The sequence below is a fragment of the Dermochelys coriacea genome, chromosome 23 (genome assembly GCF_009764565.3).
Source record: "Dermochelys coriacea isolate rDerCor1 chromosome 23, rDerCor1.pri.v4, whole genome shotgun sequence".
In the NCBI taxonomy this organism is placed as follows: domain Eukaryota; kingdom Metazoa; phylum Chordata; order Testudines; family Dermochelyidae; genus Dermochelys; species Dermochelys coriacea.
This window is the reverse complement of record NC_050090.1, coordinates 83,963-109,605: the sequence shown is the minus strand read 5'-3', so window position 1 is coordinate 109,605 and position 25,643 is coordinate 83,963. Positions and strand designations below refer to the sequence as shown.

The 25,643-nt window shown below is 40.5% G+C and overlaps 1 protein-coding gene across 8 annotated transcripts in view; it reads left to right on the top strand.

The window, feature by feature from the left end:
• LOC119847516 (leucine-rich repeat and fibronectin type III domain-containing protein 1-like protein) overlaps nt 1-25,643 on the top strand; it is a 265,284-nt gene that overhangs the window by 156,428 nt on the left and 83,213 nt on the right. For 5 of the 8 annotated variants that reach the window (XM_038382375.2, XM_038382373.2, XM_038382374.2 and 2 more), the window contains one exon: nt 24,910-24,987. The exons of 1 other annotated variant lie outside the window; for it this stretch is intronic. In XM_038382375.2, coding sequence (XP_038238303.1) covers nt 24,953-24,987 — 35 coding nt within the window. In that variant the 5' untranslated portion in view covers nt 24,910-24,952. Of the gene's footprint in view, nt 1-24,909; nt 24,993-25,643 lie in introns of all 8 variants that reach the window. 2 more of the 8 variants (XM_043501431.1, XM_043501430.1) reach the window with 1 other exon arrangement.

The window sequence follows — 25,643 nt, the reverse complement described above, 5'->3', positions numbered from 1 at the left end:
AGCCAGTTTCACCTGTTCCCATTGAGCCCTCAGATACATACACTCTTCCCTCACCTCTGGAAATGCTGTTGGTGTAGCCCTGGAATATCACCTACATTGCTATCAGTTGATTCTCCAGATTGCATCTCTTTGGCCACTCTTTGTTAACATACTCATAGGACAGTTCTTCACAGCCAGGTTTCTCAAACTCATAGGAAATTATGAAGTTTATGCCTTTCGAGCTGACAATAACTTACTTAGACAAAGAAAATTATGTAATGAGAGATGTTGGGAATCTCTTGACATCAGACTATAATTATATTTACTCTTTGTATTATGGTAGTGCTTAAAGGTCCCTGGAATATAGCAGCTGCCTCCCTTGTACCCTCTTGTGGCCTGGGGGCATATTACAGGCAGCCTGCCTCAGTTTTCCATCGTGAACTGTTCAAATAAAACTTCACCCAGGCTTTTGGTGGTCAAAAAAATGCGGAGACTAGATTGGTTAATATAAAATAAACTCCAGACAAAACTCAAAATCCCAGAAAAAGTCCATCCAAAATTCTACCCAAACAAAGGCCTTCCCTGCTTTGGCAGGACACTCCCAAGCGCTACCTGGCTGGAGTCTCAGTCCTGATTCACTGCTAGAGCCTGCTTACTCCTAACTCCTGATTCCTGAGCCTTGCCTCTTCCTGCTGCTTTTTTATAGGGAAATCCTGATTCCTCCAAGGTGTGGCTCCTTCAGTAATCAAGGTTGGCTGGCCCCAGGCCTTCCAGCCCTAAAGGGGAAAGCACCCTGTTACAGTTTGGATTGAGTCCTCATTGAGCTGGGCACTGCACAGAAATAAAAGACAGGCCATGATCCAAAGAATTTAAAATCTAAATAGGGACAAGATGTAATAGGAGGGTGTAGGGTGTCTGATGCAAGGGACACGGAGTAGGAAGATGAAGATAACAGTAAAAGGAATGCAAGGTTACATATTCTTAGCTGGGTGTACAATTTGGAAACTCCACAGTTTATTATTTTAAGATAAGCACATAGGTTTAATATAAAATTATAAATCATGCATCCAAATACAGTTAACTATCACACTCCGCAAAGGGAATGCGAATGCAAAGTGCACACAGTAAGTATTCTGGTCATTTAAAAATAAGACACTTATAACTTAATGTGCTAACTATACCCCAATTTTCAACCCATGTATTTATCTGTTTTCTAATGGCAAAACAGGATTTGTGTGAGCCTGAATGTCAATGTACAGAAATGTTGATGTTGTCAACAAATGTCATGTCAAGACATTACAGCCTGAATGCAATGCTGTGGTGTCTCTTGGTGCACAAAAATAGGAAAAAAAGTGCAGCAGCTGTAGTTTCATATCAGATTAGCTGCCTGAAGGATTAAGTTTATCAACTAGAGTACAATATACGGTACAGTGTATGTGCATGAGGTGTTCCAAACAGCTCAGGAGAGCACTCCCTGCCGCAAACCCCTGGGATACAAAGCCATTTTCATTCTTGAGTTACCACAATAAGGAGCATTTTAGTGAATGGGTATAGTTTCTTTTAAACTGAAAAAAGATTCTTGCACAAAACATCAATGTAAAATCTAAGGATGCATGAATCATTTAAAATTGCTCCCTATCTTTTCTCCTAGCTGTGTTCCTCTAGGCCTTAACTCTCACTAGAACTGTTACTGCAATAAATGTTGTTGTTTATATTATAGTAGTGCAGGATTGGACTGCTTTGTGGTGAGCACTGTACCAACACAGTGTGTAAAGGCCATGCACAATGAGCTTACAACTGAAACAAATAAATATACTCTTTTGGTGGTCTTCTCTCCATTGGTGAGATGGGGAACTGAAGCAAAAGAGCTCTGAATTAGCAAACATCATACAGGGAGCCTGATCAGAGCAGCAAATTGGATCCAGGTCTCTTGAGTCCCTGGCACGGTCTTAAGTGCAAGACAGGCCTTCCTGACCATAGCTGCAGCTTTTTAAAATGTTTACCTTACATCACTACATGCTACAGAATAACAACTCCGAGTAAATTAGACTATTTTTCTTTGATTGCATCTAACAAAACTCACACCGAAGTGATAGGAAGCAGCCTAGGCCTAGTAAGAGACTCAGCAAATCAGTTGGAAATGCTGCTACAATTCATCTTCTGGAAGGTTCATTTTCTTTGGATCACTGCAATAAACTGACATGCGAAAGCACTTCTCTCACAAATGACAGAGAGAGCTGGTGAAATGGACAACGTGCAAAACAGGTACAAGTTTGGAATGAAATGTCCAGTGAAACTTTCCTGAAATCAAACCAGACTCTTTTCTGAGTTATACTCTTACACAAATACATACCGGGAAATCACTGAAGTTATCTGTATGATAACACAAGAATGGCCATGCTGGGTCAGGCCAGTGGTCCATCTAGCCCAGTATCCTGTCTTCCAACAGTGGCTAGGGCCATATGCTCCAGAATACGTGCTAAATTGGGCCTTTGGAGGCACAGCCAATGGTAAGGAGTAATGCCCCTGTATGAGCTCCATTTCTTCCCGTAGGCACAGTGCTGTAACGGGCCAGTGGGGAAGCATATTGTGCCATTCCTCACAACTTTTGTGTAATTCAATGTATCTGAGGCACAGTGCTGCCTGAAGGCAATTGTGCAGTTGATGCAGGTGGTTTAATTAATGATAGTTAATTAACCATGAGACCTGGGTATTAGAACAGGTGTGCTTCTGCTCAACTTCCAACTTCCAGAGTCCTCAGGTGACCTGAGAGAAGGTCAGGTGAAGGAGAGAGTTTAAAAGGGAGAGAAAATATGACAGTTCACAAGTGTGTATAGATAGTCTTTGGTAAAGCATGTTTAGTCAGAGTCCCTGGGGTTTGATGCAGTTTGATATGCAAGATGCACTGGAAATATTTGGACATTTCAGTTGCCACTTTAAAAACACTTTATCTTCAAGCGTTTTCCTTAGAGGATTTCATTGGTGACATGATCCCTTTAGCCATGAAGAAAAGCCAGTGAAACAAGTATATATGGCATGTGGTTAATTAACTGGTAGAATCATGGTCTGTGCTTCTGATAAAGGGCAAGGCCTGTATGTGTTAATTAACCGTTGCTTTTCAGCTAATATTTTGAGGCCCTGTTCTGGATCAGAGCCTCCAATGAAGTGAGCTGTAGCTCACGAAAGCTTATGCTCTAATAAATTTGTTAGTCTCTAAGGTGCCACAAGTACTCCTTTTCTTTTTGCGAATACAGACTAACACGGCTGCTACTCTGAAATTTGTGTTTTATTGTTTGTTCTCACTCGTTAGTCTTAAGGAAGATGAATCATTATTAAGCGGCTGCCATTCTCAGCTGTTGAAATCAAGATAAACTACAAAAAAGAGTAATTGTCCTTCATAAATAATCTCCCTTCTCTGACTGGTACTGTTCCTCTGGTGTGCATTATGCATGCCAGGAGCAAGTAGACATTATGCAGTTTAGTAATCCAATTTTAAACAATACAAAACATTAATATGTGGGGGTTTTAGAAACAGAGTTCAGTAGACTGGTAGGGGAATGTACAAAGGTTTGAAGACTGTTGGGGCCAGCTTTACTCCCCCTACCTCTGGGGCCCTGCAGCTTGGACCCGAGTTATAATGGAAATCACCTTTCAGGTGCTCTCTGTGGAAGTTAAGTCCCTCAACACTTCTACCTGATACTTTGTTCGTGTGACTCATTCCTACTTCATTTTCAGAGTATACATGAGGTATGTGGCTTTTTTTCCCCATGTTGCTCTTGTCCCAACACTTATTTTGCCCTGTTCAGGCCCCTGTAGAGCTGAGAATGTGTTTCACAAGTTCAGTGCCCAGAGGACTGTCTCTCTCTCTTTGCTTTTTTATCCATTGTAATATAATTCTGTCTGTTTCGTATTTTGGGACTGTGTTCCTACCTTTCTTGCTTATTGGAGAGTCACATCTCAACGTTTTAATTTTTTGGAGGTTGCAAATTTTGGCAAGTTGGCTTTTCAGATCTGTAACCATCTTTTCAAAGTACTCAAGGAATTTTCTGAGCTGCATGTGTAATATTTTTGGCTCTTTCCATTTCTCTTCCTTAATAGCACAGTCCCAATATCTTGAATAAGTAGAGAATGAATCAAACTTCTGAGTCCAAGACACATACTCGGGGGGGATGGGGCGGGGAGGGAATTATCTGTGATAAAGATTAAAAGATAACTTAATCTTAAATTAGTGGTATGGAGAAACAAAATATCTTGTCTTTGTCATAGAGGGATAATTCTCCTTAGAGGAGATTTGGGATGGTTTTTAAACTTTTCCCTCAATCAGTGTCTGAATTAGGATTTTACTTATGATTTTTCAAAACCACTGAACAACTAGTGATTTTAGGTCCCTCAATTTCTGGGTGCCTAGCCTGAGACACTTTGAGGAGCATGCTTTTCATTCAGTAAGTGCTGAGCATCCACAAGTCTCTTTAAGTTGTCTCAAAACCACTTCCTAAATCACTTAATTTCTTTTGAAAATGTAGGCTACTAAAAATGTATCACATTTTCTATTTTTTGGTCAAAAAAATGTCTAGTGTACTTTCTATATTCTGTATATTAGGGCTGCAGATCAGCCTTTCAGCACTCACAGTCTGATGACAAATGCAGAGGTAGTTGGTACAAAGCATTCATGCACAACTGCACCTTCTGGTACAGTAATTACTATCTTGTAAAAATTTGGATCATGTTGGTGTTGCAAATGTGTGTTAATTGTCTCAATGAATCTTCAGACTAATATGTTATCTCACAGCAAATATTCAGCAAACTCCACTATGATCAGATTGCTGCTCTGCACATGTTTACCGCCTCTCAAGGTGTTGCTAGAAATATTTTTATCTCAGTAACCCAAATATGCCTCTTGGATGCCATCCCAGTTATTGAGGCAAATTACAAATAAAAGAAACAATTTTCAAAAAGGTTTCTCTAGTATGAATTGGTTAAAATAAGGCATGCTGGAACATTAAAATGACCTAAGACATTTCATTAATAAGGGTAGATACAGTAGAACTACCCTGTAAGGCACAATTACCTGGTGAAATCCATTTAACCAAAAGGATCTTAAATTGCTTACTGAGGTCAGTTTCACCTGGAGCATTTTTTGAGGCAAAGATCAGTGTCCAGCTTTCAGGTCATTATGATGACCAAATTAAAAACTCACGTACTTTGGCTATCATAGTAAAGTAGCTGAGATGCTGTGCACCTACCCTGTGCTGTTGAGCCAGTGTGGCCAAATTGTTTGGCATCTTGAGGAAAAAAGCAAGCTGGCAGGGTTAGCAAGAATAGAGTAGAATTTGTCAGAAAGGCCAAGTAACACTGTGAACGTTTCAGGCCTTTGAGTAGGGCACAGGAAAATGCTGGTCTTTCCTTTTGTCAGGGAGCACCTCTTTGCATCATGCTTGTTTTTGCTGCCTCACTTATTTGTCTGGAATTTTATGACGTGCATCTTATAAGGATTTACTCTTACAGATTGCTTTATCATTCTAAAAACAGATGGTTTTCTATTTTTATGCATTTTCATAGGAAAAAAAGACCCACTTCAACCTAACATGAGGGAGCCAAAGGTCAGGAAAACAGAGTAAATAGTAAATATTATACAATTACGCTGCGATTGCAAAAATGTGGATGCCATCAAGGTTATAGTGAGGCCTTGTATTCCTATTCCCCTTCCCTTACCCACCCACAAAGAAGGAGGCCTCCTCCACAGGGGTGAGGAGCATCAAGGAGTTGCTCCAGACTGGGTGAGGCTTGTGAGTCCATAGTCCCCCATAGCCAGCTTCATAACCCACACTTTCATTATAGTCAGCTATGCATTTGTTTGTTTCAGCCCAGTCACTGCAATGTGAAGGAGATCCCATTGGGTGGCAGTGGTGGGTCAGGCTGGCTGAGGCACTGGCACAGAATTGGGGTTCTAAACCTTTTTCTTTCGGAGCCTCCCCCCCCCCCCCCGCCTGCTATAAAAACTCCACAGCCCACCTGTGCCACAACAACTGTTTTTCTGCATATAAAAACTAGGGCTAGCATTAAGGGGTAGCAAGCAGGAGAATTGCCCAGGGCCCCAAGCCACAGTGGGCCCCGCGTAGCTAAGCTGCTCAGGCTTCAACTTCAGGCCCGGATGGCGGGGCTCCGGGAGGTGGAACTTTGGCTTTCTGTCCTGGGCCTCAGTTAATTTAATGCAGGCCCTGCTTGGCAGACCCCCTGAAACCTGCTCAAGGCCCACTAGGGGCCTCAGACCCCTCGTTGAGAACTGCTGGGATAGAGCATTGGCTCTCAAACTTTCCAGACTCCTGTCCCCTTTTCAGGAGTCTTATTTGTCTTGCGTACCCCAAGTTTCACTTCACTTAACCACTTGCTTACAAAATCAGGCATAAAAATACAGAAGTGTCGCAGCACATTAGTACTGAACAATTGCTGACTTTCTCACTTTTACCATATAATTATAAAATAAATCAATTGGAATATAAATATGGTACTTCCATTCCAGTGTAAAGTATATAGAGCGGTATAAACAAGTCATTGTATGAAATTTTAGTGTGTACTGACTTCGCTAGGGCTTTTCATATAGCGTGTTGTAAACTAGGCCAATATCTAGATGAGTTGATGTACAGCCAGGAAGACCTCTGCGTACCCCCAAGGGGTAGTGTGCCCCCAGTTGAGAACCACGAGGATAGAAGGCACGAGAGGAGCAGTGGGGATGGCTTGGGAAAAATTTGAATGTTGTATGTAGCTGGTGAGAGATGCACCTGTCATGTTTTACTGTAAACTGTCTGTTGATCTTTGTCTGTCTTGTCCATTTAGATTGTATTCTCTTTGAGGCCGGATCCATGTCTTCCTATGTGGGTGTACAGTACCTAATACAGTGGAAGTCCCAACTTGACTGGGAGATTGGGGTACTGCTGTGATATAAAGAATAAATTATTAGGGCTGGTTTTATCCTTAACTTTAAATAGTCAATAAAATGCATCTTGGGTGGCTAATTGCAAAGTTGAGAATGATTGTGTCAGGAGATTGTAACTGAACAGAGCTTGCCTAACCTAAAAGATATTATTTAGATGGTATATAAACTTATGATATAATATTGAGCAACATTTTCCAGGTCCAAATCCCTCTGACAAAAACATCTTTAAGCATAAACCTTTCCTACGGGGTATTAATCCCCAGAAAATCCCTCTCAAACATTATTAAGCTTAAATGGCTGTAATTTATACCATTCTTAAATATCACAGTCTGCACTCCTAGTTCTGTAGGGGATTATTTTTCCATTCCTCCCTCTCAACTGTCATGGTTAGTGATATTTTGTATGAAGGGCACTAAATAAAAGTAACTATCTTATCAGTGAGTGGTTTGAGTGAATTAAATAATATACTTTTTTCCGCTCGCTTAGAACAAAAACATACCAAAAATCTGATTTTCACATTCTAATGGCTAAGTTATAAACACCTGAATTTATGGTGGAAACACTGTCAGAGCCAGCATGAAAACTATCCACTATAACAACACATGCAAAGCAAACCCCTCCAAGGAGCCAAGGTCACTGCTTTTCCAAGAAACCCCCACAGGGATAGTCTTGCCATTCATTGGGACATCCTTGTTCAACCAGTGAAATAGTGTGTTACAGCAAACTAACACTAATTGCCACTTTTTTCCCAGACAGTTGGAGTTAAAAGCCCCATCTTTTTGCTTACTTTAGAGTAACAATAAAATAAGGATGAAGATCAGTTACATCAAGAAAATGCAGTCAGAAGCAAATACCCATGTCAGTGGCAGAAGTGTCTTAATAATCCTGTCCCCTAAAAAGCATGTATCCCTTTCTTTACCTGTTTTCATTTGATACATACTTTGCAGAGGCAGGTCCTTCTAGGTGAGCTGTAGCAAAAAAATAATTTCTGACATTTCTCAAAGGGCAAGTCTGTGCTCAGGTTATTACAAGGATATCTTTTAACTATAATTTATTTTATTTTGATTGCTCTTCTTCTTGCCTCTTAGCCTACAGGGGAAAAAAGGGCATGCACACTTCCAGCTGTGGTTTATGTAAAATTATATAATGTCCGTGTGTCTAGCAGGACCGGTGTTCTGATGCATTGATACTGTGCTGGCTGAAACGCCATCCTGCACATTGACTACTGCTTATCTGTGATGGTTAGATTACAGTGGTATAGCATCTGATCATGAAACAGACACTGATCTCTCTCTCTCTCTCTCTCTCTCTCTCTTTCTCTTCTTTCTCTGGGTGTGGGTGAAGATATCGATCAGCCACGGGACTCTTGTCTCACATAGGCTGCAAGTTCAGTCCTATAGTTCTGAGGCCAAGCAGCTTACTCCCACAGAAACAATGGGGGAAAATGTATTCACAGCCCTGATTTGGCTGATCCTTGTGATTTATTTATTTATTTTGCTTAAATGTACAGACAGGTTAGTATCGGAAGATAAATATCTCCTATTGTAACAGTATTGTAAAGGGTGTGGAGTCGATGAAGGAAGGCAGACAGATGAGTGCATTTCCTCACTGATGCATGGAATAGTCCACAAGCCCTGTGTTTCAGAGCTTGTCACCATTCTTTGGTAGCCCTTTCTGCCTGGTCTGTACAGTGGACACACAGGTTAAGGAAAAACTATGGTGGTAGCATCTTGTTAGCAGCGTTGAGAGGAAGGAGAGCATGGTTGGTCATATGTTCAAACAGACTGAATGCATGGCTTGTTTTTGAGTGATCAGTCTTGGAGGTTGCATCTGCAACCCACCAAGACAATTGCATTAATCGAGAACAATATTTGGAACCAGCCCCAGGGTGTTCAGTGCTGAGTGTTAGGCTGTGGGAACCCTACCATAAAGATCACAATGCATCCTTGTCTGAATGTTCACAAAGCCAAGAGCAAAACCAAGCTTTGTAGCTGCACTCCCCTTATATAGCAGGATCCAAAGAATGAAGCTGAGGGAGATAAAAAGAAAAGAAAAGGAAATCCCAAGTTGGTGAACAGCAAAACGTTAGGATGTCAGAAGTGGAGTCCATGTGAAATAATCTTTTGCCTTTTCTAATTTGTGTTTGGTGCCTGGAATGTGTGGTGACTGGTTCCCCAGTTGTTGCACACTTATACTGAAACTTGACAAGTGCAATGCTATGTAGCATAGTTCTTTACTAAGCTGTACGCTTGATTTTTTGTTGTTGTTCATGTTAGTGTTGTTGGGGAAAGTTTAAATTGGTTTAAATTTAGTCAAGAACCATCATTTTTAACTGTGTTTAATGAAAAATAAATCCCTACCACTAGCAAAAACTAATCTTTTTGAAATGATGGAATTTTTTGGCAAACATTTCTTCCACAGGAGAAAAGTCTGGGAGCCAGGGCCACTGATACTGGGAGTAATAACAAAAGAGTTCTGTATCATTTGTAACTTTTCTGAGAGAGACACCTGAATATGGCTGCTGTCTTGTGCTAAAAATGGGAATTTCAGAACAGTGTGCCCTTGTTGCCAAGAAGGCTAACAGCATATTGGACTGCATTAGTAGGAGCATTGCCAGCAGAACGTGAGAAGTGATTATCCCCCTCTATTCGATACCGGTGAGGCCACATCTGGAGTATTGCGTCCAGTTTTGGTCTCCCCACTACAGAAGGGATGTGGACAAATTGGAGAGAGTCCAGTGGAGGGCAACGAAAATGATCAGGGGGCTGGGGCACATGCCCTACGAGGAAAGGCTGAGGGAACTGGGCTTGTTTAGTCTGCAGAAGAGAAGAGTGAGAGGGGATTTGATAGCAGCCTTCAACTACCTGAAGGGAGGTTCCAAAGAGGAAGGAGCTAGGCTGTTCTCAGTGGTGGCAGATGACAGAACAAGAAGCAGTGGTCTCAAGTTGCAGTGCGGGAGGTCTAGGTTGGACAGTAAGAAACACTATTTCACTAGGAGGGTGGTGAAGCACTGGAATGGGTTACCTAGGGAGGTGGTGGAATCTCCATCCTTAAAGGTTTTTAAGATCAGGCTTGACAAAGCCCTGGCTGGGACGATTTAGTTGGTGTTGGTCCTGCTTTGAGCAGTGGGTTGGACTAGATGACCTCCTGAGGTCTCTTCAAACCCTAATCTTCTGTGATTCTAACATCTCATTAATCTCCATGGTAAATCATCACTAACGTAAGAGTATGTGTTGTTCCAGAAGCATTCTGTTAAAACGGTTGCTTAAAGCTACCTGTTCTGTGGTGTATTCCAAGAGCAGTGACTCTCACTCTTCCATTTCTAATTGTATTTCTCTGTTTGGTTTGTACTGTTCAACCTTGTGCCCCTAGAGTTCATACCCTCCACAGCAGCATTGTGTTTGTTTGGCACAGATTTATTAGAGGACAACATTGTGTATGTTACTGTGCTATCTAAATAATATAAATTATACTGAGCTGGCCAAATTCCAGTTGATTGATTGAAAAGGAGCAATGTAACTGTAGTATACAAAAGCAAAGGAGCTACTTTAAATATTAAATTACTGAGCATCTTTTCATCCCTTCCTAAAAAGATTGTGAGAATGGGATATTTACCCAATAGACAACTCCATTTTACTTGATGAGGGAATTGCTAAGAAAAGACTTGCTAAAGGTTTCAATCTCTCAGTGAGTTATACAGCCATATTGGATGGATGAATGACAGAGAAACAAGGTATCCAGAGGACATGAAAACAACCACTTGTCCATCATGTGTAGCTGACTTTAACACATTTCGCTTTAGCCTATTTACTCCCCAAGTTTCTTTTCTTTCTCTGTATTTTGAAACTCTGTAAATCCTGTTGCCTCTTGAACTCTTCAATCTATTTACTTCATTGGTCTTTTGTTAGCTTGTTCTTCTTTATCCTTTGTGTTAGGTAATGTTTCCTAAGCTGCTTCTTTCCTCGCTAGTTCTTGGTGGCTTGAGCTTGGAGACTTTAAATAAATAAATAAATAAATAGAACTATGCCTTTTCTTGTTTTTAAAAGTGTGTACAAGTCTGCATATTTATCATTAGATTGTCAGTGCTCATAGTTCATTAGCTTAGTTTTTTATGAGCTGGCGAACTGCATGAAAATAAATGAATTTGATTCTTGTTTTTAAGTCAAGGCAGTTTTCCAGCCTTATTTAAGACCCTGTTAGTTGGGTATGAATTAATTTTCTTGAAGCACAAAATACCATGCTTCAGATATGTTATAGTTCCCTGCAATGGAAATCGCCCCTTAATTAAAGTCTGTATAATCAAAATAAAAACAAGGTGTGTTTTTGCTTAATTTATATAATGCAACTGTGTATATGAAACATTATTTATTAAAATAATCTAATTATTCCATCTTAAATTTGACATGACTCTACCATATATTGGCTCGACCTTATGAACGTTTTCCTTGTTTGTAAACTGGGAGTAATCAAAATGGTGCAGTTGTGTGCATTCATTCCCCCAGGTCTACTTACAGCCTTACTTCATCCTTGTCAAGTCAATTTTAAAGAATTAAAACAGCTTGGCACATCATTATTGAGATGACCACAAACAAAAGGAGCAGTTGTAATTTGTTTCTGTAATTCGGCTGCTCAAAGAAAAATGAGTTTTTCTGTTTCATTCCCACTGACTCCTGTGGGATATTGTTGAATTCCCCACTCCAGCCTCCCAGGAGCACTTCAGATTAATACAAAATGGTCACTTCTGTGTAATAAAGTACCATGAGGCATATTTTCTTATGTTCCCAGAGCAGTAGAAGCACAGGGGAGATCAGAAGACAACTGCTAATGACATCTGTTTAAACAGTCTAGTTACTTTTTGTTTGCAGTGTTGTTGTAGCTGGGTTGGTCCCAGGATATTAGAGAGACACGGTGGGTGAGATAATATCCTGTCCTGGGCCAACTTATGTTGGTGAGAGAGACAAGCTTTTTAGCTACACAGAGTTCTTCTGGTCTGAAGAACAGCTCTTTGTAGCTCAAAAGCTTGTCTCTCCCACTGACACAAGTTGGTCCAATAAAGCCATTACCTCATCCACCCTGTCTCTCTACTTTATTTTTATTAAGAAGAAAGAAAATCTTTTTGTTGATTACAACCACGTGGGGGACCAGGGTTCAAGAGTGACATAGAAATTATTCCTCTTTCCTTTCAATAAAGATTTAAAGACAAGTTACCTGTGATAATATCTTTTATTGTACCAACTTCTGTTGGGGGAAGGTACATGCTTTCAAGCTACACAGAGCTCTTCTTCAGAAGTTGGTCCAGTAAAAGATATTACCTCACCTACTTGGTCTCTCTCATATCCTACAACCAACATGGCTTCATCAACCCTGCAAAGAAAGACTTCAGCTGTTCCAGAGTTGCCATCTGGACAGTCACTGTGTTGCTGTTCAGCAGTCTCCCTGCTGGGCAGTTCTAGAGGGACTTTGCTTCTGGCTAAGCAGCCATCCAAATGCCATGGTACTGTGAAATTATGTTGTTAAAATGCTCAGACAATAAATGGCTTCTTTGGACAGAAACATCTTTTTTAAAAAATTGAAAATCTACAGTGTATGGAAAGTTTCCAGGATGTGCTGTATTGGTCTCTGTGGGTGTGTCTACTGCGGTTCAAAGCCTGCAGCTGGCCCATGCCAGCTGACTCGGGCTCAGACTAAAGGGCTGTTTAATGTAGTATAGACATTTGGACTTGGGCTGGAGCCCAGGTGGGAGGGTCCTAGAGCTCAGACTGCAGCCCAAGCCCAATGTCTATACCACGATTAAACAGCCTCATAGCCCAAGCCCTACAAGCCCAAGTCAGCTGGCATGGGCCATCTGTGGGTGTTTAATTAAAGTATAGACATACCCTGGGGGTATGTCTCCAAAGCAATATACAGGCATGATGTTCACATAGTATAAACAAATATTTTGCCATATGGTGAGGGTGTCCCACGAATCTCCAAAATATAGGTCAAATAAATGATATTCGTGGAGGGGTGTGTGTGTGTGTGTGTGTGTGTGTGTGTGTGTGAATATATAATATATATATATATATATATAAATTAAATAAGGAACACTCCAATTTTCTGGAAGCAACCTTTACAAAAACTTTTGTTCAATTGTGAAGCATAGAAAAAGACCATAAAAAAACAGATCTGAAGAGAGAATGTCTGTTATCTTAGTTATCTTCTATTCTATGTGTGTGAAAGAACTGTGCTATCTGAGAAACTACTGCGTAGTAACTATGGGCAAATGTTGACTTTTTCATGGCAACCTTTGTAGATATTTATGGGAGTGTATATATATATATATTATGAAATAAGGAACTCTGTCTACAATTTTCTGCATGCAGCCTTTCAAAAAATATTGTGTTCAGTTGTGAGGATACAGAGAAACTATGATGAAAGCTTATGCTCAAATAAATTTGTTAGTCTCTAAGGTGCCACAAGTCCTCCTTTTCTTTTTGTGAATACAGACTAACACGGCTGCTACTCTGAAACCTATGATGATCAAAGGTAGTTCTCAAACTCTTCAGGGCACAACCTTTGTGTTTTATTGATTACAGAGTGCACAAAGTGTCTTGGTACGACATAAATATTAATGGAGGAAAAATGCAGAAAATCCACAGATCTAGGCTCAGTAGGCTTTTGATACATTGCATTTCACACAGAACCATCATTGTGGGATCCTTATATATAAATTTGTTGGCATGGTTAATGCTTTGGCATAAGAGTTCTTATCACCCTAGAATTTCTAAGCAAAAGTATTCAGTTGATACCTTATGTATTTGTGTAGTCTAGGATGGTCTGTGCCTCACCATTTGCAACATTTTCTCTGGGTGTTACTATTTTAGAAATGTCAAGATTCTAACAGAGCTGGTAAAATTAAAGAAATAGGGGCATTTCCAAGACAGGATATAGTGATTGTTGAGAAGGAATATAAAAAAAACCACCATTGCCAATGTCCAGCAACAGCGACTTGCTAGGGTGGAGAGGGTTGTTCCAGAGTTGGGGGGTTGTTGTTTTTTTTGGATATTCAAATGGGCTGCTCTGATTACAGAAATCAGAAGATAATGAATGCTTTATCCAGATTACAGATAATCTCTGAATTTCCCCTTCTCTGAGCAATGATTAAAACTTTAACAATCACTCCTGAAATGCACTGAAAGTGAATATGGCATGACCATTCCAAGCAGGTAGTCTCCAAAGTGCAAATGAAGAGAACCCCAATCCTGAAGATTCATGCCTTTGTTATATGTAAAGATCAAAAAGCGCTGTCAGCCATTTTGGTTTTAACAGCCTCTTTTGCCTTATGAATTAAATTCTGGGCATCATTGTGTTTCAAAGGATTGAAGCCTTGTTTCATTTTATATCACATAAAGCCGAAATGTAGGGCCGAAAGGAAAAAAAGTTCTTGATTTTACTTTGCTCTTAGCACCCTATGTAAAGTCAGAAAGGAGCAGTAGCAGTTAACTCCAGAGCTGCTACCCTGAAGTCCTTGCCTCAGAGACCACTCACCACAGGCCTGATCTCTGATCTTAGAAAATATCAGGAAGAGAAGAAAAAAATCTTTGTAAAGAAGAAAATGTTTCTATGGGAAAAAAATATATATTTCCCCATGTAATCCTCTCCCTTTTTCATTTTGAACCAAAGTTATTCTCCATTTGAATACTGCTCTTTTGTTAATGTACTGTCTACAAATACTATCATTTCTTTGTCAGTATAATGGCATATCTCCCTGCATACATAGTGAGCATGCAATTTTATGCTTGTTAGACTATGAATAGTAGGAGCTACGATGGCACAGGATTTGTAATTCAATCATTAACGTCATCAATTGTAAAACATTTTGGGGTGGTTAAAACACTGGAACAAAACACTAACATTAGAGTTGGTAATAAGCTTCATAGAAAATACTTAAAGTAGTAGGTGGACACTTCATTATTGTGCATGTAATTTTATACAAATCCCATGTTTCACTGCTACAGAAATGTTAGGGAGAGAGAGACTGGGTATAATAATGATCTCTTCTAAAAAGATGACACCTTCAGCAGGAAAGAATTTTCTGTAGTATCTGGCTGGTGAATCTTCCCATATGCTCAGGGTTTAGCTGATTGCCATATTTGGGGTCAGGAAGGAATTTTCCTCCAGGGCAGATTGGAAGAGGCCCTGGAGGTTTTTCGCCTTCCTTTGTAGCATGGGGCACGGGTCACTTGATGGAGGATTCTCTGCTCCTTGAAGTCTTTTAAACCACGATTTGAGGACTTCAGTAGCTCAGACATAGGTGAGGTTTTCCGTAGGAGTGCGTGAGTGAGATTCTGTGGCCTGCGTTGTGCAGGAGGTCAGACTAGATGATCAGAATGGTCCCTTCTGATCTTAGTATCTATGATGATCCCTAGCACCACACAGAGACATTGGTGCAGCACTGACTCAAAGTACCCCATACTGAGTCATAGAATATCAGGGTTGGAAGGGACCTCAGGACCTAGTCCAACCCCCTGCTCAAAGCAGGACCAATCCCCAACTAAATCATCCCAGCCAGGGCTTTGTCACGCCTGATCTTAAAAACTTCTAAGGAAGGAGATTCCATCACCTCCCTAGGTAACCCATTCCAGTGTTTCACCACTCTCCTAGTGAAAATTTTTTTCCTAATATCCAACCTAAACCTCCCTCACTGCAACTTGAGACCATTACTCCTCGTTCTGTCATCTGCTACCACTGAGAACAGTCTAGATCCATCCTCTTTGGAACCCCCATTTAGGTAGTTGAAAGCAGCTATCAAATCCCACCTTATTCTTCTCTTCCGCAGACTAAACAATCCCAGTTCCCTCAGCCTCTCCTCATAAGTCATGTGTTCCAGTCCCTTAATCATTTTTGTTGCCCTCCACTGGACGTTTTCCAATTTTTTCACATCCTTCTTGTAGTGTGGGGCCCAAAACTGGACACAGTACTCCAGATGAGGCCTCACCAATGTCAAATAGAGGGGAACGATCACGTCCCTCAATCTGCTGGTAATGCCCCTACTATACATCCCAAAATGCCATTGGCCTTCATGGCAACAACAGCACACTGTTGACTCATATCCAGCTTCTCGTCCACTGTAACCCCTAGCTCCTTTTCTGCAGAACTGCTGCCTAGCCATTCGGTCCCTAGTCTGTAGCAGTGCATGGGATTCTTCTGTCCTAAGTGCAGGACTCTGCACTTGTCCTTGTTGAACCTCATCAGATTTCTTTTGGCCCAATCTCCTAAATTGTCTAGGTCCCTCTGTATCCTATCCCTACCCTCCAGCGTATCTACCTCTCCTCCCAGTTTAGTGTCATCTGCAAACTTGCTGAGGGTGCAATCCACACCATCCTCCAGATCATTTATGAAGATATTGAACCAAACCGGCCCGAGGACCGACCCTTGGGGCACTCCACTTGATACCAACTGCCAACTAGACATGGAGCCATTGATCACTACCCGTTGAGCCCGACAATCTAGCCAACTTTCTATCCACCTTATAGTCCATTCATCCAGCCCATACTACTTTAACTTGCTGGCAAGAATACTGTGGGAGACCGTGTCAAAAGCTTTGCTAAAGTCAAGAAGAAAAGGAGTACTTGTGGCACCTTAGAGACTAACAAATTTATTAGAGCATAAGCTTTCGTGAGCTACAGCTCACTTGTAGCTCACGAAAGCTTATGCTCTAATAAATTTGTTAGTCTCTAAGGTGCCACAAGTACTCCTTTTCTTTTTGCGAATACAGACTAACACGGCTGCTACTCTGAAAGCTAAAGTCAAGGAACAACATGTCCACTGCTTTCCCCTCATCCACAGAACCAATTATCTCATCATAGAAGGCAATTAGATTAGTCAAGCATGACCTGCCCTTGGTGAATCCATGCTGACTATTCCTGATCACTTTCCTCTCCTCTAAGTGCTTCAGAATTGATTCCTTGAGGACCTGCTCCATGATTTTTCCAGGGACTGAGGTGAGGCTGACTGGCCTGTAGTTCCCCGGATCCTCCTCCTTCCCTTTTTTAAAGATAGGCACTACATTAGCCTTTTTCCAGTCGTCCGAGACTTCCCCCAATCACCATGAGTTTTCAAAGATAATGGCCAATGACTATGCAATCACATCCGCCAACTCCTTTAGCACTCTCAGATGCAGTGCATCCAGCCCCATGGACTTGTGCTCATCCAGCTTTTCTAAATAGTCCCAAACCACTTCTTTCTCCACAGAGGGCTGGTCACCTCCTCCCCATGCTGTGTTGCCCAGTGCAGTAGTCTGGGAGCTGACCTTGTTCGTGAAGACACAGGCAAAAAAAGCATTGAGTACATTAGCTTTTTCCACATCCTCTGTCACTAAGTTGCCTCCCTTATTCAGTAAGGGGCCCACACTTCCCTTGACTTTCTTCTTGTTGCTAACATACCTGAAGAAACCCTTCTTTTTACTCTTAACATCTCTTGTTAGCTGTAACTCCAGGTGTGATTTGGCCTTCCTGATTTCACTCCTGCATGCCCAAGCAATATTTTTATACTTTTCCCTGGTCATTTGTCCAATCTTCCACTTCTTGTAAGCTTCTTTTTTGTGTTTAAGATCAGCAAGGATTTCACTCTGAAGCCAAGCATTTACTATTCTTTCTACACATTGGGATGGTTTGTCCCTGTAACCTCAATAAGGATTCTTTAAAATACAGCCAGCTCTCCTGGACTCCTTTCCCCCTCATGTTATTCTCCCAGGGGATCCTGCCCATCAGGACCCCATGCTATGGTTACTGGATTTTTATACTTCATATGACTCTAAGAATGAGAAAATCTGTAGAGGTAATTTCAGAAAGGAAAACCGTATGGGAAAATTGCTACAGTGCAGTCTTTTAGGCCTAATTATCGCATTGTGCTCTGGCAACTAATATGTTTGTTTGAGAAGAAAACAAGTGTGCATCATGTTGAAGTAAATCCAGTTGCTGGTACCTAATACATTTTGACCTGGAGCTATTTCCCCTGAGGGGCCCCAAATAAATGGCTTTGAACAAGCATGACAGTACAAAAGGTTTTGTGATTTCTCTTTATGTTTTTGTAGCGTAAACCCCAAGGAATGTTGGTAGGTGTGACGGATGAGGGTACAGTCTAGACTAATGAGCAGCTGTGCCATCCTTGCCCTGCAACATTGGGTGCCTTACAATGCCTTGCAGAAGGAGTTTCTACCTTGGCCACTCACAAACAGCCTTTGAGTATGCAAGCTATACCCTGAATGTCTGTGTGTATCTGCAACCTGCCAGCCAACTTGGGTTACGCTGTAGCTCTCACCAGTCTGGTTTATACTGCAGGGGACCCAAACAGACTTCCAATCTTAGATTTCCCCCCAGAAATGTATGTCCTCTATTGCCCAGCCCTCTCCTGGACAATACAAGTTTATATAATGTCTGTTATTTCTAGAATAGAAATAATATGCATACGACTTGCCACCCCAAATGGAGTTTCCCAAGCACTTCAGTGTAAACACACCGCATTAGGTAAAGCAATAAAACAATTTGAACTGCAAAGAGAGAGCTGTTAAGTGAGTATGAGTAATGAGGAATAAAAATCAGAAATGGTTACCAGAAAAATAAAGATAAAATGTAATGGGTGCCTAATTTAACAAACTATGTTAAATTCCTAGCAGTGTTTTCTCACCACATGCTTTCAGCAGTCTTACTGACCAAACTTCTTAGGTCAGGGCCCCTTCTTCCTGATTCCAACAAATGCTTGTTTTGTTGCTTCAGGTGCCATGAATGCGATGGGTAGGATGAGAGAGAGAGGGATGCCTTGTGGTGTTTGTACTTTTTATATTTTCAGTCCTCCTGTTGAAAAACATGTCCAGCTGCGTACCAAGAAGGAAAAAGTTTATGGGGAAGGATGTTCCCTGCTGCCTTTTCCTCAGCCATTTGAGCTTCCTTTGTTCCCTTCTTGATGACTCTGTTTATTACTTAAATGCAAATTAAGCAGAGGACACATTCCTTTGTTTGAGACAGACCTGTTTGCCAACCTCAGTTTGGAACATGTGTTAATAACACAATACAGTGGAACCTTATAACGTCACACACAATGTTGCCACTTACATTTTATCAGGACAGTCATGACCAGCAAATTATGAGTTTTCAAATGATACCTTACAAGGCATACTATGTACAGAGAGTATTAATTAGTGTGCAGGGTGTGGACACAGCTACATTTTGTCACACTAGATACAATACTGTTACTTCAAATTGCAATGTTAAAAATTTCTATAAATCAATTTTTGCCAAGGGAGGGTGCTATTACTTGATACTGATAATGGTGCAGAATACAGAGATATTATGCATAAGCCCAAAGCTGTAAAAACACTTCAGTGTATTTTTCTTCTTAGCATATGTGCAATGTTCCTCAGATGGCACATGACCGGGATTCATCACCAGATTTGTTTTCTTCATTATTATACCATCTTGCTGGCAAGTTCAGTGTCTGCTTGTACAGGAAATAACTAGAGTTCCTGTATAGTTGGGATCTGGTTTCTCAAGGGCACATCTGATTTTATTTAATTCTTTCACATAAGAGGATAGGAATTACTAGACTGGATCAGCAGACAAGAGCTCCACTCTTCTTTCTGACAGATGCTTCAGAGACAGTGCAGAAAGATGTAAGAAACCACATAATGGACCATTATTGGAATAACTTGCCCTTGTAGGATTTTCTAAAGTCAGATGACTTTGACTCCAGTAGGGCACAATTTGGTCCTATGACTTTAGCAGGAAAAGATTAAAAAACTTCAAAAACAAAGTTCTCAAGTTTCAAGTCTTTTTTTCCAGCATGGGAGATGAACAGAGTAAAATACAGAAGGTATATAGTATTGAAGTGGAAATGTTTGTAAAGATGTTTATCATGAGCTTCCTCTGCTCTATAAACCAAGGTAATTCTGTTTGTTCACAGAATAGCCAGTGTATGGAATAAATGTACCAGTAGCAGCTAATAGCAGAAATGTACTTACCCTATGGACAAAAAATTCCATAAGATATGGCTAGTAAGGTGTTTCAGCCTCTTCACTCTCTTCAGTTGCCAATATTCCTAAAGCAAAAAGGGTAATATGTGATATGCAGAGTTAGGACTGACTTTCATTCATGTGACTGTTTGGCACTAGTATTTATTCAAGTATTGACTAAAAAGAGAGTAATTACTTTAGCAACACTATCTTCTCGTGATACTCATAGGATTCGTGCAAAGCCTAAATGGTTACTGCTCAGCCCTAATTAATGTCTGGGAAAGATTCAAAAAATTTTTCATAAGATTAGACAGAGAAAATGCAGTGGTGGAGTGTGTCATTGCAGTTTGTTTTGAGGAGTTAAGATACAGCAACATCAGTCAGAAATGATGGTGTAATGCAAAGCTGTGAATGTGCTGTGTTCATGATGCACTCCAATAAATGACATTTAAAAGGATCCATGAGGAAAAAACTGCCTCCTGACAGAGTCAGAAGTTCAGGTAAAATTACCAAATTTTCCTTTTATTCATCCAGTTCCTCCAATCACCTCCCCCCCACCATAAATAAATGTTGAGTCCAGTTTCCACTAGAAGTGCGAATGTTTTAATGTTACTTTGCATTATTATGTCTATTAATAGCCACCATTCTTTATATATATAGAAAGAGAGAGAGAGAGAGAGAGATAAAATAGTTACCTAATGATTAAAGATATATTAATATCTTTGACATTAGGGTAGGATGAAATGAAGCTAGGTGGGAAAGAGAAAATTAGCCTGAATATCAGCAATCCTTCCCTAAAACTTGATTAACTTAGCTTGTGAAATAGTCTTGCAAGGGCAATAGTAGAAGCCCCCATTGACAGGAATATTAAATGCTAGACCGGGTAAAGGTGTGATGGACAAATAATACAAAAGGTAGTTCATGAATAAAAGGAGTGAGTTCTGTGTTATGTGAGGTTGTTACTCATTTTTTATTAACACCCAGTAGTAATTTGAATACTCTTGAACATATTGGCTAATCATCATTTTTGCATGCATGCATATTCACTCGAATATCTAAAATGGAAATGTGTTATTTATAATTCATAATTTATTATCCTCCCATTTAAAATTTCTATTCTCAAATCAGACAGCAAAATCACTTAGGTAACCAAAATCACTTACACACCACAAAACAAACAAACAAAAAGCAAATAGGTGAAATAATTTTGGTGAACTATTCAGTGAATTCTAGATAGCATGAAAAGTGTGAAATTCATTCTGCAGACAGGGCCAGATTTCCAGTCAGGTACAGTAGGCGCATTCCTAGAGGGTGCCTAAAAGTTTTATTTTTTATGGAAAACACGAAGGTCAGCTGGGGAGGTGGGAGGGCGCTGAAGATGATGTGCCTAGGGGTGCATAAGATATAAATCCGTCAATAATTTGACCAGCTCTGAATGAAATACAATGAACAATCCCATACTGTTAGAGTAAATGATTTCTAGTACTTTTTTCCTTTTACATTTCTGCGATTCTGAAGAAGTTTTTTTTGCTGATGCTGTTTCTCCTTATTTCTCCTCCAACTTCTCTAAGTGGTTCTTGGCAGAATGCATCTGCATCTTGATGCCCCTTATAGTCACTGCTATTTATATTTGGTTTGTACTGACTAAAGAAAAATCCCATTTTACTGTAGCCCTACAGGATACATTATTTTCTGGCTCTCATTTTCAAGCTTGAGGTTTTAGACTTGATGTAGTGCTCTCTTATCCAGGAGCATATAGAGGTGTATTTGAACTTCCAGCACATGAATGGCTGGACTTTGACTTTCATCCTAATGTCTAGGATTTTGTATTATGGAATTTTAGTGGAAAAGCACCTCTTGATTAGTTTGCTTGAGATGGAAGATATAGATCAACTTGGGGCTTTACCAGCAAGATAAAAATTTCCCCCAAAATTTTTATGTCACAAAATATTTTAGAAACATTTAAAATTATTTCCTATTGAAAACCATGAATATCCAATACAGCTGCTCTTGAAAAATCTAATTATCACTGTTGGGCAATGAAAAAAGAAAATGTCAGGTAAGTCTTCTTGAACACATTTGACCCCTTTTGCCCTCCACTTAATCTCCTTCATTAAGATAGTCTTATCTTTGTAAGTGGTTTTATATCTTACTGCTCCCCCATTAATTCCATCATAACACTGGTTGTGTTTAGAAATATTAGAACCAGGATCCTGTTCCTTCTCTCCCATAAAAAGAAAAGGAGTACTTGTGGCACCTTAGAGACTAACAAATTTATTAGAGCATAAGCTTTCGTGAGCTACAGCTCACTTCATCGGATGCATTTGGTGGAAAAAACAGAGGAGAGATTTATATACACACACACACAGAGAACATGAAACAATGGGTTTATCATACACACTGTAAGGAGAGTGATCACTTAAGATAAGCCATCACCAGCAGCAGGGGGGGAAAGGAGGAAAACCTTTCATGGTGACAAGCAAGGTAGGCTATTTCCAGCAGTTAACAAGAATATCTGAGGAACAGTGGGGGGTGGGGTGGGGGGAGAAATAACATGGGGAAATGCATCCGATGAAGTGAGCTGTAGCTCACAAAAGCTTAAAGCTTATGCACTAATAAATTTGTTAGTCTCTAAGGTGCCACAAGTACTCCTTTTCTTTTTGTGAATACAGACTAACACGGCTGCTACTCTGAAACATGGGGAAATAGCTTTAATTTGTGTAATGACTCATCCGTTCCCAGTCTCTATTCAAGCCTAAGTTAATTGTATCCAGTTTGCAAATTAATTCCAATTCAGCAGTCTCTCGTTGGAGTCTGTTTTTGAAGCTTTTTTGTTGAAGGATAGCCACTCTTAGGTCTGTAATCGAGTGACCAGAGAGATTGAAGTGTTCTCCAACTGGTTTTTGAATGTTATAATTCTTGACGTCTGATTTGTGTCCATTCATTCTTTTATGTAGAGACTATCCAGTTTGGCCAATGTACATGGCAGAGGGGCATTGCTGGCACATGATGGCATATATCACATTGGTAGATGCGCAGGTGAACGAGCCTCTGATAGTGTGACTGATGTGATTAGGCCCTATGATGGTATCCCCTGAATAGATATGTGGACAGAGTTGGCAACGGGCTTTGTTGCAAGGATAGGTTCCTGGGTTAGTGGTTCTGTTGTGTGGTGTGTGGTTGCTGGTGAGTATTTGCTTCAGATTGGGGGGCTGTCTGTAAGCAAGGACTGGCCTGTCTCCCAGGATCTGGGAGAGTGATGGGTCGTCCTTCAGGATAGGTTGTAGATCCTTGATGATGCGTTGGAGAGGTTTTAGTTGGGGGTTGAAGGTGATGGCTAGTGGTGTTCTGTTCTTTTCTTTGTTGGGCCTGTCCTGTAGTAGGTGACTTCAGGGTACTCTTCTGGCTCTGTCAATCTGTTTCTTCACTTCAGCAGGTGGGTATTGTAGTTGTAGGCTTTGTGATTATGAAATGTGCCTAACAGTTAATTTGCAGCTTTTGAGTCAGCTGTGGCAATTTTCCATATTTTATATGCTCATTAATTAGTGGCATCTGTAAATAAGATAGAATAAAGTTTTAGTTTGGACACTATCACTATATGTAACCATCTCTCTGCCTGTCTGTCTTAAGATATTTCTAAGGAGCCTGTCATTAAGATATCAAACTAATCACTGCTTAAATAATTGTGTTAGTAGTGAAAGTGGTTCTAGATGAATGCAGCAGCTATTGTGTGCTTAGCACTGATTAATACAGAGCATCAGCCATTAGAAAGGGGAGTGTTGGCTAGGACACCTGTTTGTTACTGCTTCTCTTCCAAAAGTACCCTAGGATCTATAATCTGGACAGCACTTTCTAGGAACAAGCCAGAAGCATTTGGATTGAACAACTCATCTGAAGAACAGATAAGGGCTTTGCGGGGCTGAGCTGTAGATATTAAGGAAGTGAGTGACAGGCTACATATCAAACTGAGCCCCAGCCTTTTGAAGGATCTCTTCTGATACAGACTCCTACCAAGTCCAAAGCTTGATCTGGCCCGACATGCCCATATCCCACCATGTCTTTCATGGGGATCTCAGTAGGACTGGAATTTTTGACTTGCTTCCAGCTGTCTGCAGATATCCTGATTTTGAGTGATCACATGGTAAATGCATTCTGTTCTGACACGCAGAAGCCCCTAAGTGATTTCAAAACTGCTGCTGGTCCAGCCGATGTAGTCAGATCCCACTGTACATTCAAGAGGTTATTGGCCTAGCTACATATCGGGGTAGAATGGACCTTGGGTTGTGTCGCCCGCAAAGAGGTGAAAGGAGGAGAGGACTCAGCCAGTTGTGCTGAGCAGGAGGAGAAGGGTCTGATGTGGGTAGAATGAGTCAGATGGTGAAATGGATTTGTAGAAGACTGAAAGTTTGCCTTAAAAGGGATGATGCAGGAAAAGAAGTAGATTAGCATTCCTACATTTTGAGGTTTGCTCCAGGAAGATTTCACCCCTCATTGCTGGGTGGATAATATTCTGAAGGCTTGCGATGAGTTAATAAAATGGCTTCCCCTGTATTTGGGTTGTCAGCATGGTTTAAATACAGGTCCGGCAGCACAGACTCTAGCACTTTCAGTAAAAGAGGAACTCTTCTTTGGTAGCAGTAGAAGGCTGCTTCCTCTAGTGGACCAGACAACAGAGGGGAACCTGGCACCCATGCTGCCAGTGTGTTACATTTACTGTAACCTTGCTTGCATCCCCTTCAATAGTACAAAGTATGTCACTCTGCATGTACCTTCTTTGAAATGGATGCTGCATTAAATCCACACCTATCGGGTGGGCGCAGAGTTAGATATCATTGCCAATCCCTGGGCTTTTCCTGCTTTAATTAACTATTTAAATTGTTTCAGAAGTGGGGGCAACTGTCTCGTGGGAAGAAACTTGGTGTTGGAAGGCTGAGATATCTCCTCGCATTGTGTATCCAGGAGTTTTTCATAGCGTGTGCAACACTGAATCTGATTTTTATTTGTTCAGGCTTTTTCTACTAGGAAACTGAGATGCAGTGAAGCATCAAACAATGGATTTGAGAGCTGACAGCAGGCCTGAGCCAAGGTGAGGTAAGGAGATGACAGAGGTAGATCAAACCTACAACTAAAAACCAGCTGTATTTCAATGCATCCTGTCAATGTGTTTTCCTCAATTATTGTTGTGTATGCTATATGTATACTCTATGTATACAGAGAGGAATTCTGAATTCTATTAACTATGGCTCAATATGCCACTGTACATCTTGTTGTTAGATCTCGCTCTGCCTTTTATATTCATCTTTTTCTAGTGATGCCAATAGAAATTGAAGGTGATTTAAACAGTCTCAATTTAATTCTCAGTATTCAAAGATCACTTTTAAAAAAATGAAACCTGTAAGAATTGTTAGAATAAGATGGGGAATAGCTTCCATATTCTAAACATTTAGGCTTATTTTTTTTTTAATTTAATCCACCATAATGTTTACATTTCTTGCTGGCCATACATGTTCATGCAGGACCTTCTGTGCTGCTGTGAAGGGTACACAAAATAGGTGAGACCTTATTCTCCGAGTGTTGTGTATGTCACTGGTGATGCTGATAAACAAGAAATGAAACAGAGCTATATTGACATGCAATCCATGATTCTAACTGTGGTGTTTCCATACTAAGAAGACTTCATAACTGGTAAATAATCTCCTGAGCCCTCTTAATTCTACAGAACAGCAGAAAGCACAACTACCA